Source organism: Vipera berus (genome assembly GCF_964194415.1).
Source record: "Vipera berus genome assembly, chromosome: 3".
NCBI lineage: Eukaryota > Metazoa > Chordata > Lepidosauria > Squamata > Viperidae > Vipera > Vipera berus.
In genome coordinates this window covers 132,184,004-132,203,193 of record NC_138204.1, presented here as the reverse complement: position 1 = coordinate 132,203,193, position 19,190 = coordinate 132,184,004, and the positions used below count along the sequence as shown (strand labels likewise).

The following is a 19,190-nucleotide window of genomic DNA, read 5'->3' as shown; positions in this document are numbered from 1 at the left end:
CCCCAGCATGGCTGCATAAAGAACTCTCTGATAAAGACCCTGCAAAGATGAAGTGAGGAAAGCTAAGGCTCAAAATGAACTAAGGCTTACAACAAAAGTCAAAAATAACAAAAAAAGCTTCTTTAAACATGTAAAAAACAAGAAAAAAGTTAAGGAAATGTTTGGTCCATTAGTGGGAGAAAGTGGCAAGAAGGTGACAAGCAACAGGGAGAAAGCATCTCCCTGTTTTTTGCATCCATATTTACACAAAGAGAAAAACTGGTCCAACCTATCAAAAAAGTACCGTAAAAAAACAGATTAGAAACACAAGTTAAGATAGACAAGAAAATGGTAAGTGAGCACCTGTCCACCCTAGATGAGTTCAAATCACCAGGACCAGATGGACTACACCCCAAGGTTCTCAAGGAACTGGCAGATGTGATCTCAGAACCACTGAAGTATATCTTTCAAAGATCCTGGAGCATCGAGGAACTGGAAAAGAGCTGAAGTAGTTCCCATCTTCAAAAAAGGAAAAAAAATGGATCCAGGAAACTACATACCTATCAGCCTGACCTCAATACCTGGGAAGATCTTGGAAAAGATAAGCAATGAATCAGCAAATACCTAGAGGAAAACAAAGTCATTACCAAAAGCCAACATGGGTTTGTCAAAAACAAATCATGCCAGACAAATCTTATTGCATTCTTTGACCAAGTGACAAAACTAGTGGACCAGAGGAATGATGTAGATATAATTTACTTGGACTTCAGTAAGGCATTTGATAGACTACAACCTACTACTTGATATGATAGAACAATGTGGGTTAGACAGCATCACCACCAGATGGATTCATAGCTGGCTGACCGGCCGTACTCAGTGTGTGGTCCTCAATGGAACTGCATCTACATTGAGGGAAGTGTGTAGTGGGGTGCCCCAGGGCTCTGTTCTGGGCCGAGTGCTTTTCAACATCTTCATCAATGATTTGGATGAAGGGAAAGATGGAGAGCTCATTAAGTTGCCTCCAGAAGCCATATTATATTTTTATATTATATTATATTATATTTTTCTGCACTAGATGCGCTGCCTACCAGTAGGTTTCTAAGGACAATTCAAGGTACTGGTTGCTATGTATAAAGCCCTGAAGGGTTCAAGGTCTGAGTATCTTAGAGACTGCTTTTCCTCAGTAGTTTCTGCCCATCCTATCCAGACAATTAGGATGTGCCTGCTGAGTGTTGCCACCTACCAGGAAATACAGAATGATGGGGACCAATGGTGAGCATTTTCTATAGCAACCACCATCCTCTGGAACACTTTCCCACTGAAACACATTTAGTTGCTACCTCATGGCTTCTGGAATGTGGTGAAATCGTTGCTGGTTTTTTTTGGGGGGGGAGGCTTGACATATTGTGACACCACTTCTTAATTTTAATACTATAAGTTAAATCAGCTTTAATTTTCAATTTGTAAATTGTTTTTAACTTCTGTAACTTCCTAGTCTCCAGCTAATTTCAGGGAGATTGGATAAATGTTATAAGTAAATAAATAACACTTCGGTCCACTTCTTGCCCCCCTCAAACATTGAAATGTATTTGCAATAAATATAAATTAATTAAAATATGTTTGACATATTTTCAGGTATTTCTCCGTGAATCTTTGGAACACATGTTGGAAAAACAGCGAGAAATAGAGGTTGGCAAAGCAGCCATGATCATCCGAGCACATGTCTTAGGCTACATGGCACGGTAAGAAACTAGGAGTTGTACATGATTGAGCTGAACTCAAAAACACATAAGTTAGTATAAACTCTGCAGGTTGCAGGTTTGAATTTCTGAGGCATAAGATTAAAGCAACATTTGAATTTGGGGGGGGGGGGCTGTCAATCCTTGCCTGAATTTTTTTTTGGAATAAAATTGATATTAAGGTATTATGCTATGTTAATATTTATTCAGATATTTTTCTGCAATAAATTTTAACATGTGATGAGATGCCTTGTATTGTTTTGACGGGTTTTTAAAATAATCTTTATTGATTTTTGTTAATTAACCAATTGAATAATTAATTGTGTTAATTAACTGCATTATTACATTTAAATTGTACAGAATTCATTTACAGATCTTTAACATATGTCAAAAATAACAAAAGTAAAAAAGAGGCTACTTAGCAATAAGAACATCACAGTTCACGGACCACATAAGGTCATTAACATTACCCTGATAATCTAAAGAAGCATAGCAATAAAACCTGGAAATATGCTTCCAGTTGAACTTTTTTTGTTTATTTTGAGAGGTAATTTTAAATTACATTTCATGCAGCGTCTAAGGCTGTATATTGAATATATTTCTTATAAAATAATCCCTGCATAAACAGAATATTTTATGTCCTATGTAGAACTGATATCTGTTGTCTGTCATCATGTAAAATTGCATTTCCCAAGCAGGCGCTTTCCAAATTATAGCTTTTAGAATTTGCAGGATGGTTGGAATCCTTCAAGTTGTATTCTAACAAGTATGGATCCGACGTTTTTCTAGACAACCTCGAGGTAGTTCTGACTACCCTCATCTGATTATAAGCATGTAATTGTGAAAAAAGTAATCCAGTAGATGAAGGGTTTTTTTTTAATTAGCAAAGAACGGTGGGACTAGGTGATTGAATTATATTTGATTTGTTTATCTAATGTTATTTATTATGTACTGAAGTCTGAAGAATAGATTCAATCTGTTTACTCCCTTCATCAGTCAATATATAGTTGTCCAATAAGTAATGAGGTCATTCTCTTTCATGTGCATATTACATCTATCTATGTATCTTGAATGATATGTCCTTTATAAGAGCAGAAAATGCTTTTATTAAAGACGAATAATTTTTGATAAATGTTGATACACACACACACACACACACACACAGTGTGAGAGAGAGAGAAGTAGACCACAAATAAATAAAAGCTATTGGGGCAATGTTAGGAAATTGTGTTTGCTTAGTCAAGATGCATCTTTCCCTTTTGTGATGGCTCTAGTCTTCCCAGGGGACCAGTAATGTGCAGCACAAGGAAAGAATGTTTATGGGAGCTGAGTCCACAGACCTCTTTTACTATTTGGAATCATTAATTTATGGCGCTGGTGGGGATTGCTCAAACAGTTGTTCCATTATGTCGTCTTCACGTGAGTCGTCTCTGCATCTCATTTCAGAAAACACTACAGAAAAGTCCTTTACTACGTAGTTGTCATACAGAAAAATTACAGAGCTTTTTACTCGAGGAGGAGATACCTATTGCTGAAGAAAGCAGCCATCACCTTCCAGAAGCAGATGCGAGGTCTGATTGCCCGCCGTATTTATAGACGGCTGCTGGAGGAGAAGAAACAGCGAGAGGAAGAAAAAAGGCAAAGGGAAGAGGAGAAAAGGTATGGAATAGGTGCTTGCTTTAATATATCTGGTAAGCATTTTATATTAAACAGATTTTTTTTTTTAGAACAGTTTACGGATGTTATTGACAAGGCTTCAGAAGTCACGTCTTGTTTAATGACGCCTTTCTTTTGATTTCATCCTTCCTGACATTTTCTAATTATCCTTTCAGAAAACAACAAAAGATGGAAGCAGAACGTCTTGCTCAGCAGGTTAGCCACTTAATTTCCTACTTTGTTCACGTCAGATTGATTTATTGAGGTAACCGTTGGAGGCGGGAGAGCCCCCTGTGGCTTGAAACTGGCACATTACTAGCATTTGTGATAAGGGTGATTTCCGCACTGTTCCTTCCTGCAGGCCAAGGAAGCACTTGCAGCTATTCCGAGACCCCCAAAAGAACTAAAGCAAGAGCTGGAGAGGCAGAAAGAAAACAAGCAGGTAGAGGAGATCCTGCGCCTGGAAAAAGAAATCGAAGACCTGCAGCGCATGAAGGAGCAGCAAGAACTAACGTTGACGGAAGCATCGCTGCAAAGGCTGCAGCAGCTCCGAGATGAAGAGTTGAAGCGTCTGGAAGATGAAGCCTGTCGCGCAGCACAAGAGTTCCTGGAATCTCTGAACTTCGATGAAATCGATGAATGTGTCCGCAACATTGAAAGAACGCTCTCCGTAAGCAGCAGTTTCTGTGCAGAGCTTAGTGGCACTGCGGGCATCGAAAAACCCAGTTTTAATTTCAGTCAGCCGTATCCTGAGGAGGAGGTTGACGAGGGCTTTGAAGCGGATGATGATGCTTTCAAGGATTCACCTAACCCAAGCGAGCATGGCCACTCAGATCAGAGGACGAGTGGCATTCGGACAAGCGATGACTCTTCAGAAGAGGATCCATATATGAACGACACAGTTGTTCCATCTAGTCCCGCCACGGGCAACAATACCCTTATCCCTGCTATCCATGACTCTCTTAGTCTCCACAACTCTTCAAGCGGGGAATCCACCTACTGCATACCAGAAAATGTCTCCCGCCAACCCCCTAATGCTGCAGAGCTCATTTCTCCCGAGGCAGACTATGATTATGACCAGGATGACTATGAGGATGGTGCTATCACTTCTGGAAGCAGTGTGACCTTTTCTAATTCTCACAGTAGCCAGTGGTCCCCTGACTATCGCTGTTCCATAGGTACATACAACAGTTCTGGAGCATACAGATTTAGTTCTGAAGGAGCTCAGTCTTCTGTGAGTAGTTTCTTTACTTCCATTATGCATTATTGGAGATAGGAGTAATTTTAATCTTGTCAAATCCTATTGTTATATATAATGCAGAACACTTCTCCTTATCGAAAACTGTCCTTAATTGGCCATCCAGGTATTCTTTTAAATTTAAATACCTTTTAAATCCTTTTCCTGCTTTGCTGGACAGTCTTCTCATCACTCATGGCTAGTCTTCCCCTCATGGCTACTACTACGTGTTGCAAACTTTGGCCCTTTGAGTTGATTAATACAACTGAAATGCAATACTTCTCAACACTATATCTTGTATAACAGAGAAGTCTTAAATGATTAGACTTACTAAAAAGTCCTTTAGGAAAGTGCCAGAAGAGTCTGCATTTGAATTTCTTAACATGTGACATTTATTGCTTATTAAAAATATAAGTAATATAGAATAATCTGTTGTTCAGAACTGCATGTACCTACTCAAAGGATTCCTACTGAATAACATTGTTATTTTCAATGTGTCCTAAGTAAAAACAGTATTAAATATATGGGTATAATTTTAACTGGATTTAATTAAATATACTTTAATTTAGTTTTATCTTATTTTTTTCCTTTTTGCTCTGACCTCAACTATTTTTTTTTACATTTTCAGATTGAAAAAAGTTGCATAACTGTAAATTAAAACCTTTCCATATTTAGTTAGATATCCTCTTTTACCATGATAGAAAATTTCTATTTCAGGAAAATAACAGTAGCTAGTTTACAATCATATTTATAGTGATTGTGTGGTCTATCAGAAATTAAATTTGATTAATTTTATTTATCATGATTGTAGCACTGCATAGCTGACAGGTACATTATTTTATTGAACAATGAAAAATACCTATCAGAATTAATAGAAATTACAAGTTACAGATTAGAACTGCAATATCAGACAACTTCACTTATTACATTGATTATTTTCCAGTTTGAAGACAGTGAAGAAGACTTTGACTCAAGGTTTGATACAGATGATGAACTTTCATATCGGAGGGACTCCGTTTATAGCTGTGTCAGCCTACCCTATTTCCACAGCTTTTTGTATATGAAAGGTAATTTATTCAAGAAACAGTTAACTTCTTTCTTAAGTATCCAATATTAGTGCTTTACTTCTGTTTGCAGGGGAAACAAGTAGAAATTGGGATAACGTGTAAGTCATTTTTAATCTTCCTTTTTCACTGATTTTTTTTTTCAATGATCCAGCTGTTAGAATTAGTTTATAGCTTTTGTTTCATCTGTCTTACTTTCTCATGATCTCTAGCTTGTTTAAGGATGATGAAGTAATTGATGAAATAGCACATGGTTCATCATCATGCTCATCAACCTTACATAATAGGTACTTAAAAGAAAGCAGAGTAAGGGACGGTTTAAATCTGGAGAGTGGAGATGTGATTGCAGAGGGCAAGCACACTAAAGGAGGTGCTGAAGTTAAGACAGATTGCTGGTTTTTAATGTGCTAATCATAACAGAAGAGAGCTCGAAGGTCTGTGACAGCCAGCAGTTAAATGCAGTGTAGATCTATTCACATATATAAAATATTTCTATGCATACATTTGTGCATTTTGTTTCAGTTTTTAATACCGCTTAGCTGCTTACACCGTTGTTTTTGTAATTTCAGTGAAACTTCAGTTTAATGGACTTTAATGCAACAAACCTGATGCAGGGAACAAAGCCTCCCTTGTATTTATGCAGTTTGCACTATTTGTCTAACGATATTGTAGCAGATGGTGCATTTTTTGATTTAATGGAGTCAGGAATAACCGGCATCTCCTTCACCAATTCATCTACAAAATCAAAGTTTCACTGTACAGTATGTTCTTTGGAATTTTGAGGTTCTTCAGCAGATTTTCAGAAGTTCTATGATTTTTTTTTCCTAAGTATCTACCAGGATGCCTGAAAGATAGGTTTTCATGATGCATAGGAGCACTGAATATTTTTTAAAATCTGTCCTCTTCATTCCTGGCAGGTGGCTTAATTAATACTTGGAAGCGCCGTTGGTGTGTCTTGAAAGATGAGACCTTCTTATGGTTCCGCTCAAAACAGGAAGCTCTTAAACAAGGTTGGCTGCATAAAAAAGGTGGAGGTTCATCTACACTGTCCAGAAGAAACTGGAAGAAAAGATGGTTTGTCCTTCGACAGTCCAGGCTCATGTACTTTGAGAATGACGGTGAAGAAAAACTCAAAGGAACACTTGAAATACGATCAGCCAAGTAAGTAAGGTCTATCTTCACAGGGTATCTTCTGCAGTTAAGAATAAGTGAACCCAGAGTGTAATCATGAATAAAATCTACTAATTTGTAAACTGATGTTTCTCCCCTCCTTCAGTGGTATGTGAAAATTGAAAATGCCTCTCTCTTTCCTGCCATGGTCTTAGTTGAAGGGATAGTGTGCACCAAATTCTTAAATCAGGATGTAGTCCTATCCTTGCCTGAGATGGCAACATTAGGGCTATTTTGAAAGAACTCCAAATTAATAATAAAGAACATTTTGAAAATGCCAAAGTATTGTCATTATGAATATCATGAAATTTTCTCTCTTTCCTCCCCATTTCAGAGATATCATTGATAATACATGCAAAGAAAATGGGATTGATATTGTCATGACAGACAGAACATATCACTTGATTGCTGAATCACCAGAAGATGCAAGGTAAGAATTGTGTCCTTTGTGTTTTGTGTACATTTTAATCATTTGGGCTTGTAAACTCTGGTATCACTTAACAAGGACTTAACTTAATTGTGACGTGTTTAGAAACACACATAAGGAAATAAACCGGTACAGTTTTAAAATTCCGTGGTGGTAATCAAATTCATGGCTAGAGCGGACAATTTACAACAATCTCATGGCATCCCAAATTCTATTTTTCTGTATTGCAATACTTTCCAGAAATTTTGTTGGCAGTACCAGCCAGAAAGCAAAACCAGAATTCCCTGCTGTTTTCAAAGAACACATTTGTGAGCAGTAATGTTTTGATAATCCTTGTGGGTTTTTCCTGTTTTGTGAGCTGGTTTCTGGGTGCAATTCAAAGTGCTGGTTCTCACCAGAAGGCCTTCCATAGCTTAGGGGCTGGTTACATGAGGGACAGCCTGTCTCTGTAACTTCCTGCACATCTGGTAAGTTTTATTTTTTTATTTTAATCCCATTTATATCCCGCCCTTCTCCGAAGACTCAGGGCGGCTTACAATTTAAGCACAAACCAATGTGCTTAGCAATAGCCTTCATTCTATGTATATGCCTGCTTATTAGGGCTTTCACCCCCCTCCCCCCCAGCGGCATTATTACAAAGTCAGCTTAATTGCCCCCAACAATCTGGGTCCTCATTTTACCTACCTCGGAAGGATGGAAGGCTGAGTCAACCTTGAGCCTGGTGGGACTCGAACCTGCACTAATTGCAGGCAGCTGGTGTTACTTAAGGAGGCATTAGCCCACTGCTCCACCAAGGCTCCTTTTCAAGTTCGAATTAAGTAGCACCAAATTTGCAGGACCCAGGAAGCATGCAATAGCTCTGCCATGTACAGTGACATCCATGTTTCATAAATTGTTAAAGACTTGGTAGTTCACTTAGTTCTGGGGTTATGATGGTGAGTGAAACCCTTTAGTTTATAGTTTTGTCTTCCAGTCAGCTGTATTTTTTCTTTTTGTTTTCTTTAAAAAAAATTTATAAAACACCCAGAGCGGCTGTAGAGTCATGTGGAGTTGAAATTGAAAAAATAGTAAAATGAATTACAAATTCAGTAGTGCCTTTCTTTAAAGTGGAAAAATATATGATTCTCTTTGTTTGTGGTTGGTAAGTTTACATTTTCTTGTTCTGGATTTTTCCATTATCTTTAATAATGTTTACAGTAAAACATTTAGATTGGGAGTTTTCTCTTTTTCCAATCACTACCCATAAAAATAGATTTGTTCAAATAACAGATGGCAATTATAGAATATGTTATTTTTGGTCCTCTGAGATATATACAGTGCGTTCTTTCTTTTTCCAAAACATACAGATAATTGTGTGAGTTTTATGTGTGCAGTATAAACAGTATCTGCTCTCCAAATTCATCTCTTCTGATTTGCTTTATTTATTTTTCCATGAAACACTGTCCTTCTGAGAGACCGTCCTATATAGAAAGGCATGAAAAATGAAACACACACACACACACCTATTTTCTTGGTTTGAGAAGAAGCATTAAGCACATTAATTGTTCGTTCAGCAATTGAACGTGAAGCAACCATATACTATTTGTGATAACAAGCATCAGTGTTGCTATCTGGTGATTTTCATCTTTAGAATAAATGGTTCCTTTAAAAGAAAAATAATAACTATACTGCATAATTGGATATCTATCCCTCATCTAACCAATTGCATGAAAAATCAGTCTGGAGCAAGAAAAAAAACTTAATGTTTTTATGATACCAGTAATTCTACCTGTGTTGATATTTTATTTTAACAACCATTCTTTTAATCTGGCTATAGAATTACTTCATTTCTTAGCAATCCTCTAGTTTACAGCAGTCTGGTCTTTAATCTACACTATTACTAGATTACATAAAATCATCAGAGAATTTATCTGACTCTTTGCATTACCATATAGTATTTTCTCATACTACTCCCTCCTATCTATCTTATTTTGGAATGAGGCTGTGTACTATTTTTATTGATAAGGTCACGAGTAATCATTCAATAAATGATTGAATGACTACTGTTACTATTAAAAGGTTTGCAGTTTTCTTCTGAAATGTTTGATTACTTGAGAGTGCAAACGTTTATGAATAAAATTGTTCTCATTAGCCCAGAAGGGCAGTTGTTTTCATATTACCCAATATGAAAGTTTTCTTCAACGTGAGCCCCATTTAATTCAGTGAAATTTGCTCCCAGGTAAATAACTGTAAGCTTGCAGCCAAAAAATTATTGGATATCTGTGATAATATATTTCAGAAAAATTACCCTTTATATAAGCAGAGCAAGCTAATTTGATTTGTTGAAATGACATCATAACTGAAAGACCCAAAGAATCTCCCATCAAGTTATAAAACTCTCACCTTTTAAGCTTAAAAAGGTAAAGGTAAAGGTTCCCTTGCACATGCGTGCTAGTCGTTTCTGACTCTAGGGGCCGGTGCTCATCTCCGTTTCAAAGCCAGCGCTTGTCCGAGGATGTCTCCGTGGTCATGTGGCCGGCATGACTGGATGCCAAAGGCGCACGGAACACTGTTACCTTCCCACCGCAGTGGTCTCTATTTTTCTACTTGCATTTTTACGTGCTTTCGAACTGCTAGGTTGGCAGAAGCTGGGACCAGTAACAGGCGCTCACTCTGCTACGCGGCACTCGGGATTCGACCCGCCAAACTGCCGACCATCTGATCGGCAAGCTCAGTGTCCTAACCCTTGTGCCAGCATTAATAAATGTAAAGCTAGGGCAGAAGATTTTGTAACTTTTTATTTCAAAAATGGTTAAAAGGTTTTAGTAGTCATACGGTTAGCATAATTAATATCAAGTCTTAACAAATGCATTGAACCCACTAAGAGATCAAAAATCATTTTCTGAGTTTTTATTTATTATTAGATTTATATCCCACTGTTATTTTGTACAATTCAGTCATTATGCTTCTGCCACATATTTTCCCAACAACAACAACCACCTGCAAAGCCAAGAGAGACTGACAGGCATCAAGTCACTCAGCTGTTTTTCATTTCGTTCATCCTGGCTGCCCTTGATTTTTCACTGGTACCTTTGATACCTTTGAACATGGTATCATTCTGGACCTGCTCAGAGCACATCATCCACAGAAAGATCAAGGTACTGGCAAAGAGGATCGAGGTCTCCGTACCAGGCTAGGAAACCAATAGCAGCCCACAGAACCCACAGCCAGTAGGCTACCCTAACACCAAGTCCATGTGAATTAGTGCAACCTTGAGAAGCGCAACCCACCTGTGTCCTCTTATATATATTTTAAATTTATATATTTATAAATTTATATATTTAAATATATAAATAAATATATAAATATTTTCTAATAAAAAACCTCTGTTGACGTACACTGTCTTGACTCTTGCCTATGTCTGCTAGTATTTTAAGTTGAGTTTATTGTATGCTCAACTTAAACAAAACTATTTTAGGCAGATTAATTTCAGCCTATCACATGATATTCTCTTGTAACCTGGACATCCTAAAAATTATATAGAAGACTTAATAGTGGTGTTCTGATCATGAAAACATTAGTCATCTTTTTTTAAACCTTTGCTCAAATATTAGCATAAAGTATTCTAAATAGAAACATTACCTGGAAGTTAATGATTAGCTGATCGGCTTAGCTTATAATTGTTCTCTAGTTAGCCAAAAGCCACCTTCAGATCTGTGAATAAAGGTGAATGTGTGTGTGTGTGTGTGTACACAAATGGGCAGTCTTAGGCAAATCACGTTGTCTTGTAACAAGGAGAAAATGATATTTGTATAATCTGCCTTTGCTTTGAAAGACAAATGTCAGATGAATGTGACATATTAATAATTTTTATTATTAAGTACACCTAGTAATCCAAAGAAGAAAATGTTGTTGGAGACATGACAAAATTGCAAAAAGGAATTAGTGGAGAGAAAAAAATTGGGCTGTGACATCACTACTTCCCAGTAATCTCTCACACCCACATAGGTAATCTTGACCCTCAGAAAGTTGCCCATTTTATACAGAAAATTAATGGAAAGTTACAGTGCATTTTCTGAATGCCAAGATATTGGGTAGATAACCTATAGCATAACATGATGGGTGGTGTAATTTAGAGGAAATGCATTCATTCATGTGCAATGTTGGTTTATGAATTAATTTTTATCTTTATAAGGGATCTCAAGTTGCTTAATGCCCTGAAAATGTTAATTCCAGGAAGTGTAGACATTTAAAATGCAGGTTGTGACATTCATCGGGGGCTTTTCAGCTGCAGGAAATGTAAACAGAATAATGTGGAGAAGGCCAACTGCCAGTAACTAAACAAATTACAGAGTCAAGGAGGAGAATGTGAAAGTGTAAAAAATTCAAGGACATTTTCTTTATGTATGGAAACTGGATGAGAGCAATATAATATTAGTAGCTGAGAACTAATTAGTGAAATGAAAAAATGTTGGGATAGAGTCAATCTGATATTAGTTACATTTTATTTAAAATATTGTTTCTTCAGTTAGCAAAGACCAGAAACTTTTTAATAGTCTCCTTAATAGTCTCATACACCTAACCATAAAATATGAAACCATGACTTAAATTAATTATCATGGTTGGCATTCTTCATGAACACGAAAATATGTTATAAAAGAGCCTGCCTCCTCCTAATGGGAAATAATTTCTATGACATATTTATTTGTTGCAAAATCTGTATTTGGTATTTAAGACTAAAAGATTTTTTTTCAAATCAATTAATGTTGATGCTCTGTAGCTTTGCAGGAAAGAGCTTTTCCCATAATGATCAAAGAGGGCTTTGTTCATTAAAAAACAAACAAACCAGTACTATTGAAAAATGTAGTGAGATCATTTTTTATTTTTATTTTTTGTCTTTCTTCTCTTGCAGTCAGTGGTTCAGTGTCCTGAGCCAAGTTCACACTTCCACAGAACAGGAAATCAGAGAAATGCACGATGAGCAGGCCAATCCACAGAATGCCATGGTAAGGAAGGAACGAAAGGCTCTCTACTGGCCCTAAAAATGTTTAAAGGGTTTAATTGTCAGTGAGGCTTCTGTATTAGAGCAGCTTCTTTTGTATTAATTTGGCTATACATTAGGTGGCTTCTCCATTATCTTCATCGTGATGCCCAGTTTTGGAAGGACTGAAATCAAGTTTATTCACTATGACATGTGATAGATTCTCCCTGCTTCACAAAGCAACTTTTGACACATTTGCCAAATAGTGTAATTGGTGATCAGTACTGTAGCCATCACTGTACATGCACACGCAGGCTGTCTTTGTAATATTAGTTGAGTAGATTAAAGAGTGGCCTAGAAGCAGTGGTGGGATTCAAATATGCTAACAACCAGTTCTTTGTGGATGCTGCTTCCGGAAGTCCATTCTGGGCCTGGGCAACAAAAAATTAGCTACCGGTTCTGCCGAAGTGGTGCAAACCAGTTGAATCTCACCACTGCCTAGAAGTGATAGAAATAATCCAAGAAGAGAAACTTTGAAAAGGGATTGGCAGCATTAGAAATGTTGATTCAGCATATCAAGGAATATATAGGTTGGGATCTAAAAAATACTACAGCAGCAATCTGTTTGCAAAGTGTTTTTATCTTTTTACCAGAAGCTTGAAACAGGGTAGACTTTGTGCCTTACAAACTAAATAAGTCATACCAAGATCAGTTTTCCCAATGCACATGTAACTAGCATTTGTTTTCAATATCTCCTATAGCTGATATATTACAATTTGAATAGCTTTACTTTCAGCGTTCAGTCATTATCCATTGTGTGCTGTTTCTATTCCATGGTCAATAAACACAATAATTTTGTTTGTTTGTTTTTTACACAGGGCACACTAGATGTAGGGCTGATTGATTCAGTCTGTGCATCTGATAGTCCAGATCGGTAAGTTTCGTTGTCCCTTCTGGGGCTCCTAATTATTGCTAAGGCTTTTGTTCAAAACCATTACACATTTCAGCAACTTTCATTAGTTCCTGAGATTATATAACTTGAGAAATGGATGGAAAGAAGACTAATACTGGTCATAATTCCATAGCCCACAAGGAAAATGAAACAGGTAAAGCTGTTTGGCTACAGATTTAATCATGGAGGAAAACAGTCCCCAACCTTTTTGGCTTCATGGAAGATAACGGGGGGATGGTTTCGGTTTGCTTACTCGCCCGCTGCTCACTTCCAGTTGTGCAGGCTGATTTCTAACAGGCCATTGACCAGTTGAGGACCCCTGATGTAGTTCTATTGAGATATATGACAGGGCTGTTATTAGCACAACATAAACTGCTTTTGAAGCACCACTCCATCTCAAAATAGATTTGCCATGTGTAAAGGAAGCAGATCCTTCAAAAACAAATGTCCAATTTAACCCCTCCCTCCTTTTTGACATCCCTAAATAGTTACAAGTCAGCAGCCAAATTACATGGCAGGAACAATTGCAACAATCAAAATATACAATTCAGTGACATTAGAGGAACCTGGTTATATCAGATTGGAGGCCAAGGGTCAGCAGTATTACTGTTTCCAGTAGTCTCCGGATACTTTAGGACAGGGAAACCGTGCCCACCAGCAAAACGGGGTCCCGATACGTCACGCGACGTCACATGACGTCGCGAGTTTGACATGTCTGCTTTAGGAGGCTCAGCAAAGGGATACAAAAGCTGTTCCCCAGCAAAGGATGTTTGGAACCAAACTCCCTCAAGATGTAGAACGCATTTAGCCAACCCCAGCTCACTGTATTTTCTAGGTCTACTTTCCATAAATTTGCCTAGCCCAACTTTTATAGACCTATATTTTCTTCATATTCTCCTACATTTTTTAAAAAATTGGTCTTTTTCATTCCTTTAAGAGGCTATTAATATTACATTTTAATGACACCTAACATGTTTATATATTTTTGATATTTTTTAATTTGATAGTTAATCCAAGAGATTGACTTTTAAACATACATGCATACCTTTAATTCTATGCAGATTCTGTGTGAAAAAGGTAGCTCAAATGTTCTGCTGTAGGGACTCATTTATGGTCTTGTGTGGACTCTTCTGCTAGAGTCTCAGTTTTGCAACTTCATTGTTCAACCACTTCATAGAAATCTAGAGTTGCCAGAGGGAAATTTGCTTGTCGTAACCAGTTCAAAATAGGTATTTTCTCACTATCGTATCAATTACAGTCAGATACATTACAAGAATAATAGAGTTTGAGCAGAGTTTAAATATCAAGTGCCTTTGTATTTCAAAAAATTAAGTTATGGGATGGTGCCAAACTGCTAAGTGATGTGATTTTAAGAACAACTTGATGACGAAAATGATTCAGCGTTGGCCCATTACACAGTACAAAGCAGAGAGAAGGGCTTACAATGACAACAACTATAAGTCAGATAGACTTTGTTGCGATTCCAAACACTGCTCATGTTTACCATACAGGCATTTTCTTCCTTTATTTTTCCTGCATAGACCCAATTCATTTGTGATCATCACTGCTAATCGGGTTCTGCACTGCAACGCGGATACACCAGAGGAGATGCACCATTGGATCACTCTACTACAACGATCCAAAGGGGACACTCGAGTAGAAGGACAAGAATTCATAGTGAGAGGTAAGAACTTCTTAAAAAAGAAATCTCCCGCAAGAGCAGAATTTGATGTTCCTTGCTAAAATTGGATGATTACAAAATTGTCAAAGAACAAAGATGTATTTTTACGTGTTAAAACTCTAGAGCCACCCTTTTCATAAAACATGATGAGATATTTATCTTCAGCATCAGATTATTTTGGATGTCATAAAAGGATACCAAAATAAAATTAGATAGTTGTAAACTAGATACGGCTGATCAGGCAATACCTGCAGAATCAGCAAATAGGCTTCCTTCAACTGGTTGAGTTAAAATTGACTGTTTGGGAAACTGTTAACTAATTTATCTAGTGTCTATAGTTTGAGAAACTAAAATCAAAGGACATTTCTGAAAAATACCCAGAAAATGAATTGTATAATTGTTCGATGTTAGCACAGAGCTGGAATTCATCACTGCAAAATCATTTACCTAAACCAGAGGAGATTAGTAGTCCATCTCCTCAGTTTTTGGAAAGACTATGGCATAAGATTTTTTTTCCCTTTTGCATGATAATTGGTAACATTCTGATACCAATTTGCTCATCGACAAAGATCCGCTATGCTCCTGCTCCCTAGGTCTCCTTTAACAGGAACCAACGGCGGAGACGTAAAGTAGGGGTAAAAGAACGATTCTGCAACTTGCACTCTTACCCCCCCAAAAAAGCCACACCCATCCCAAGTGATGTTTTTGAGATTTAACAGAAGTTTTGCTACTGTCGTGTCTACTTCAGTGTATTGGAGCCTGGCAGCATCCTGCCAAACATTCATATAAGATATTCAAGAACAAGCATTTTACTCATATAGGCAGTTTCATGAGTATCCAGGTAGGCTATTGTTGACATCAGTAACTTCCAGCGAATTCAGAAAGTGCCTTTTCTTGTTCCGTCTAGGATGGTTACATAAAGAGGTAAAGAACAGTCCAAAAATGTCATCACTGAAACTGAAGAAACGTTGGTTTGTTCTGACACACAATTCCTTGGATTATTACAAGAGCTCAGAGAAGAATGCCCTCAAATTGGGCACCCTGGTGCTAAACAGCCTTTGTTCTGCTGTGCCCCCTGATGAGAAAATCTTTAAAGAAACAGGTACTTAATTCCTCAGGAACAATTTTTATTTTAAGTCAGTAGAGCTAATAATATGACCATTAAGAATCTAAAAAAATACATTGGAACTGTACGTGTCTAATCTATAGGCAGAAAACACTGTCTCTATAATTTTGATTGCTCAGTTAAAAGCACTGCAGGTTTGCTGCTCATGGTAGAAGAGATACTGGCTGCCTTTCTTTGGATTAATCAGAGCTATTTCAGCTTTAGGGGATATCAGATTATATTTTAAAGTGAATTAACAAAATATTCACTTATTTATTCTTGCTTTAGGGTACTGGAATGTAACCGTGTACGGACGCAAGCACTGTTACCGCCTTTACACCAAATTACTGAATGAAGCCACTCGCTGGTCAAGTGCTATCCAAAATGTGATTGACACAAAAGCAGCAATTGATACTCCCACACAGCAGCTTATTCAAGACATTAAGGTAGCACTGCACTGAGGAAAGTGTCATTAGAGGGAGGCAACCTACTACATTATATATTGTTTTTCTGTCATAATGTTCAGGAACAGATGCGATTCATTGTTGTTTTTCTGATTCGTCAACTCCTGTTACTAGCACAGTTCAAGCTACTGATATCTCAACCAGCACCATTTGTCTTTCCACCTTTTTATACTGATCATGCTCTGATGCCATCTAGAGGTCGTTAGGTCAAGGAAAGCTATTTTATATCTCTTACGAAGACTTTTTCCCCCCCCAAAGTTGTGGAAAAGTTTAAATATACATCTAATATTTCTCTGCTTTTAAATTTCCAGATCATTTTGCATCATATTTGCGCATGGCTAGTTTAGATAGAATTTCACAATAAGGCGTGGGCTATAAATCGGAATTTAAAGACAGGTCATGTCCTTCTGGCAGTCATTTGGCAAAAGCTGTGGTGGCGCAGTGGTTAGAATGGAACATTGCAGGCTAATTCTGCTGACTACTGACTGCCAGCATTTCAGCAGTTCGAGTCTCATCAGCTCAACGTTGACTCAGGCTTTCATCCTTCTGAAGCTGGTAAAATGAGGAGCCAGGATCAATATGCTGACCCTGTAAACCCCTTAGAGAGGGCTGGAAAGCACTGGGAAGCAGTATATAAGTCTAAGTGCTATCGCTATTGCTATTTTCTCCTTTGGTATTTTTAAATAATTTGGTTTGCTACTGATCTTTCACAGTCAGTTAGAATTCTGTTATTTCTTACTCCACTCTTGGTAAATCTTTTTTTTTTACACATTTATATAGGAGAATTGCCTGAACCCTGAAGTTGTCGAACAGATCTATAAGAGGAACCCAATTCTTCGTTATACACAGCATCCCCTTCATTCTCCACTATTACCCCTTCCTTATGGGGACATCAATCTGAATAGTAAGTTTTGATTAAGAAGCCTTTGAGATATGCCAGCCTATTATGGCACAAACCCACTTCTGAATAAGCGCCTTTGCTGTACACACTCTCAAGAGGTCTTACTCATTTGCATAGCCCATTGATAAGGTCTCTTCTGCAGTCTTGATACAGTGTTTAAACCAAGAATAGTTCACATGTACTCAGTGCAGTGATTCTTTTATTTTCCAGATTATTTTACCTCTTCTCTCATATTTCCAATTTCTAGGCTAATATTAAACTAGGGAAAAAGAAACACCTAGTATCCAACCGTTTCAGATATGATTCATTCATAATCCTCACAAAAATTTTGACTGCATTCAAGAAGCCTGAGCTTATAAAATAGCTAATGACTTGACTTTAGAAAAGTTACTGTTCCTATAAAGGGAAATTAATTTTATTAGCTTGGAGCCAGAACCACCCAGGATTCAACTCCAAAAGAAAAAAATACATATAGTGTTTTTTAAAAGACTTTTTATTTGCAAAAAGTATCATTTATTGAAGAAATAACTGTTACATTCTTACAATTTAAGAAAACGTAATTTCTGTAAATTTTTATTTGGAATATTAATACAGGTAGTCCTCGACATACGACCATAATTGAGCCCAAAATTTCTGTTGCCAAGTGCAACTTTTGTTAAGTGAGTTTTGCCCCATTTTATGACTTTTCTTGCCACATCTGTTAAGTGAATCACTGCAGTTGTTAAGTTAGTAACACGGTTGTTAAGTGAATTTTCCCCATTGACTTTGCTTGCCAGAAGGTCGCTAACGGTGATTACATGACCCCGGGACGCTGCAGATATGAGTCAGTTGCGTAGTGTTTGAATTTTGATCTCATGACCGTGGAGATGCTGCAACAGTCATAAGTGTGAAAAACGGTCATAAGTCATAAGTTTTCCAGTGTTGTTGTAACTTTGAACGGTCACTAAATGAACTGTTGTAAGTTGAGGACTGCCTGTAGTTTGTTTCATGCTTCCCTATTTGAAATAACTTATTTGGCCTCTGGTCAACTTAAGGCACTTTTGCATGCTTCTTTTTTCTAGTACTAAGAGACAAAGGCTACACAACTTTGCAGGACGAAGCTATCAAAATATTTAATTCTCTGCAGCAACTGGAGTCTGTACCAGATCCCATTCCCATTATTCAGGGTATTCTCCAGACCGGACATGATTTACGGCCTCTGCGTGATGAATTGTACTGTCAGCTCATCAAACAGACCTGCAAAATGCCTAATCCAGGAAGCCTTGGCAATCTATATAGCTGGCAGATCCTCACTTGCATGAGCTGCATGTTTTTGCCAAGCCGTAGTATTCTCAAATACTTGAAATTCCATCTTAAAAGGTAAGTGGAACTAGGACAATAAAGGTTGGTAGTTTGGGGAGTCCCTTTGGTGGATGAAGCTTTGTTTCTATGCTGTTATACATATCACCCGGCATCTAGGTCCTTTTGGGATAAATAAATAATGTAAGTCCACAATTTACAATCATCATGGAGCCTTCCCATTACATAAGTCGTGATCATCATGAAGCAGATCACCCACATGACTCACCCAATCTTGCAATTTTTTTTTTGCTGTGGTCATTAAGTGAACCATTTCTTCACTATGGGCTGGTTTTGCTAAAAAGTAAATTCCAGGTTTTGCAAAAAAAAAAAAAACACATCACAAAACATGGTCACACAACTGTGGGTTATGCTTTAAATGTCCATAGATGCAAATTGGCACCCAGCATGCGGTGACATGACCACCAGAAGGCAGCCATTGTAACTTTGAAATCAGATGAAATCACTACTCTTGGGGTAGTGCATCATAGTTTTGAACAGACGCTAGGCAACCACT

General features: G+C 37.5%; 1 protein-coding gene across 1 annotated transcript in view; it reads left to right on the top strand.

The window, feature by feature from the left end:
* Positions 1 to 19,190, top strand: part of MYO10 (myosin X) — a 155,672-nt gene that overhangs the window by 127,882 nt on the left and 8,600 nt on the right. Inside the window, exons 21-34 of the mRNA XM_081323252.1 lie at positions 1,615 to 1,721; positions 3,165 to 3,377; positions 3,551 to 3,590; positions 3,736 to 4,608; positions 5,555 to 5,678; positions 6,593 to 6,836; positions 7,180 to 7,275; positions 12,164 to 12,257; positions 13,111 to 13,166; positions 14,726 to 14,868; positions 15,773 to 15,967; positions 16,259 to 16,416; positions 17,215 to 17,338; positions 18,397 to 18,694. Of these exons, the coding sequence (XP_081179378.1) occupies positions 1,615 to 1,721; positions 3,165 to 3,377; positions 3,551 to 3,590; positions 3,736 to 4,608; positions 5,555 to 5,678; positions 6,593 to 6,836; positions 7,180 to 7,275; positions 12,164 to 12,257; positions 13,111 to 13,166; positions 14,726 to 14,868; positions 15,773 to 15,967; positions 16,259 to 16,416; positions 17,215 to 17,338; positions 18,397 to 18,694 (2,765 nt within the window). The remainder of the gene's footprint in view (positions 1 to 1,614; positions 1,722 to 3,164; positions 3,378 to 3,550; positions 3,591 to 3,735; positions 4,609 to 5,554; positions 5,679 to 6,592; positions 6,837 to 7,179; positions 7,276 to 12,163; positions 12,258 to 13,110; positions 13,167 to 14,725; positions 14,869 to 15,772; positions 15,968 to 16,258; positions 16,417 to 17,214; positions 17,339 to 18,396; positions 18,695 to 19,190) is intronic.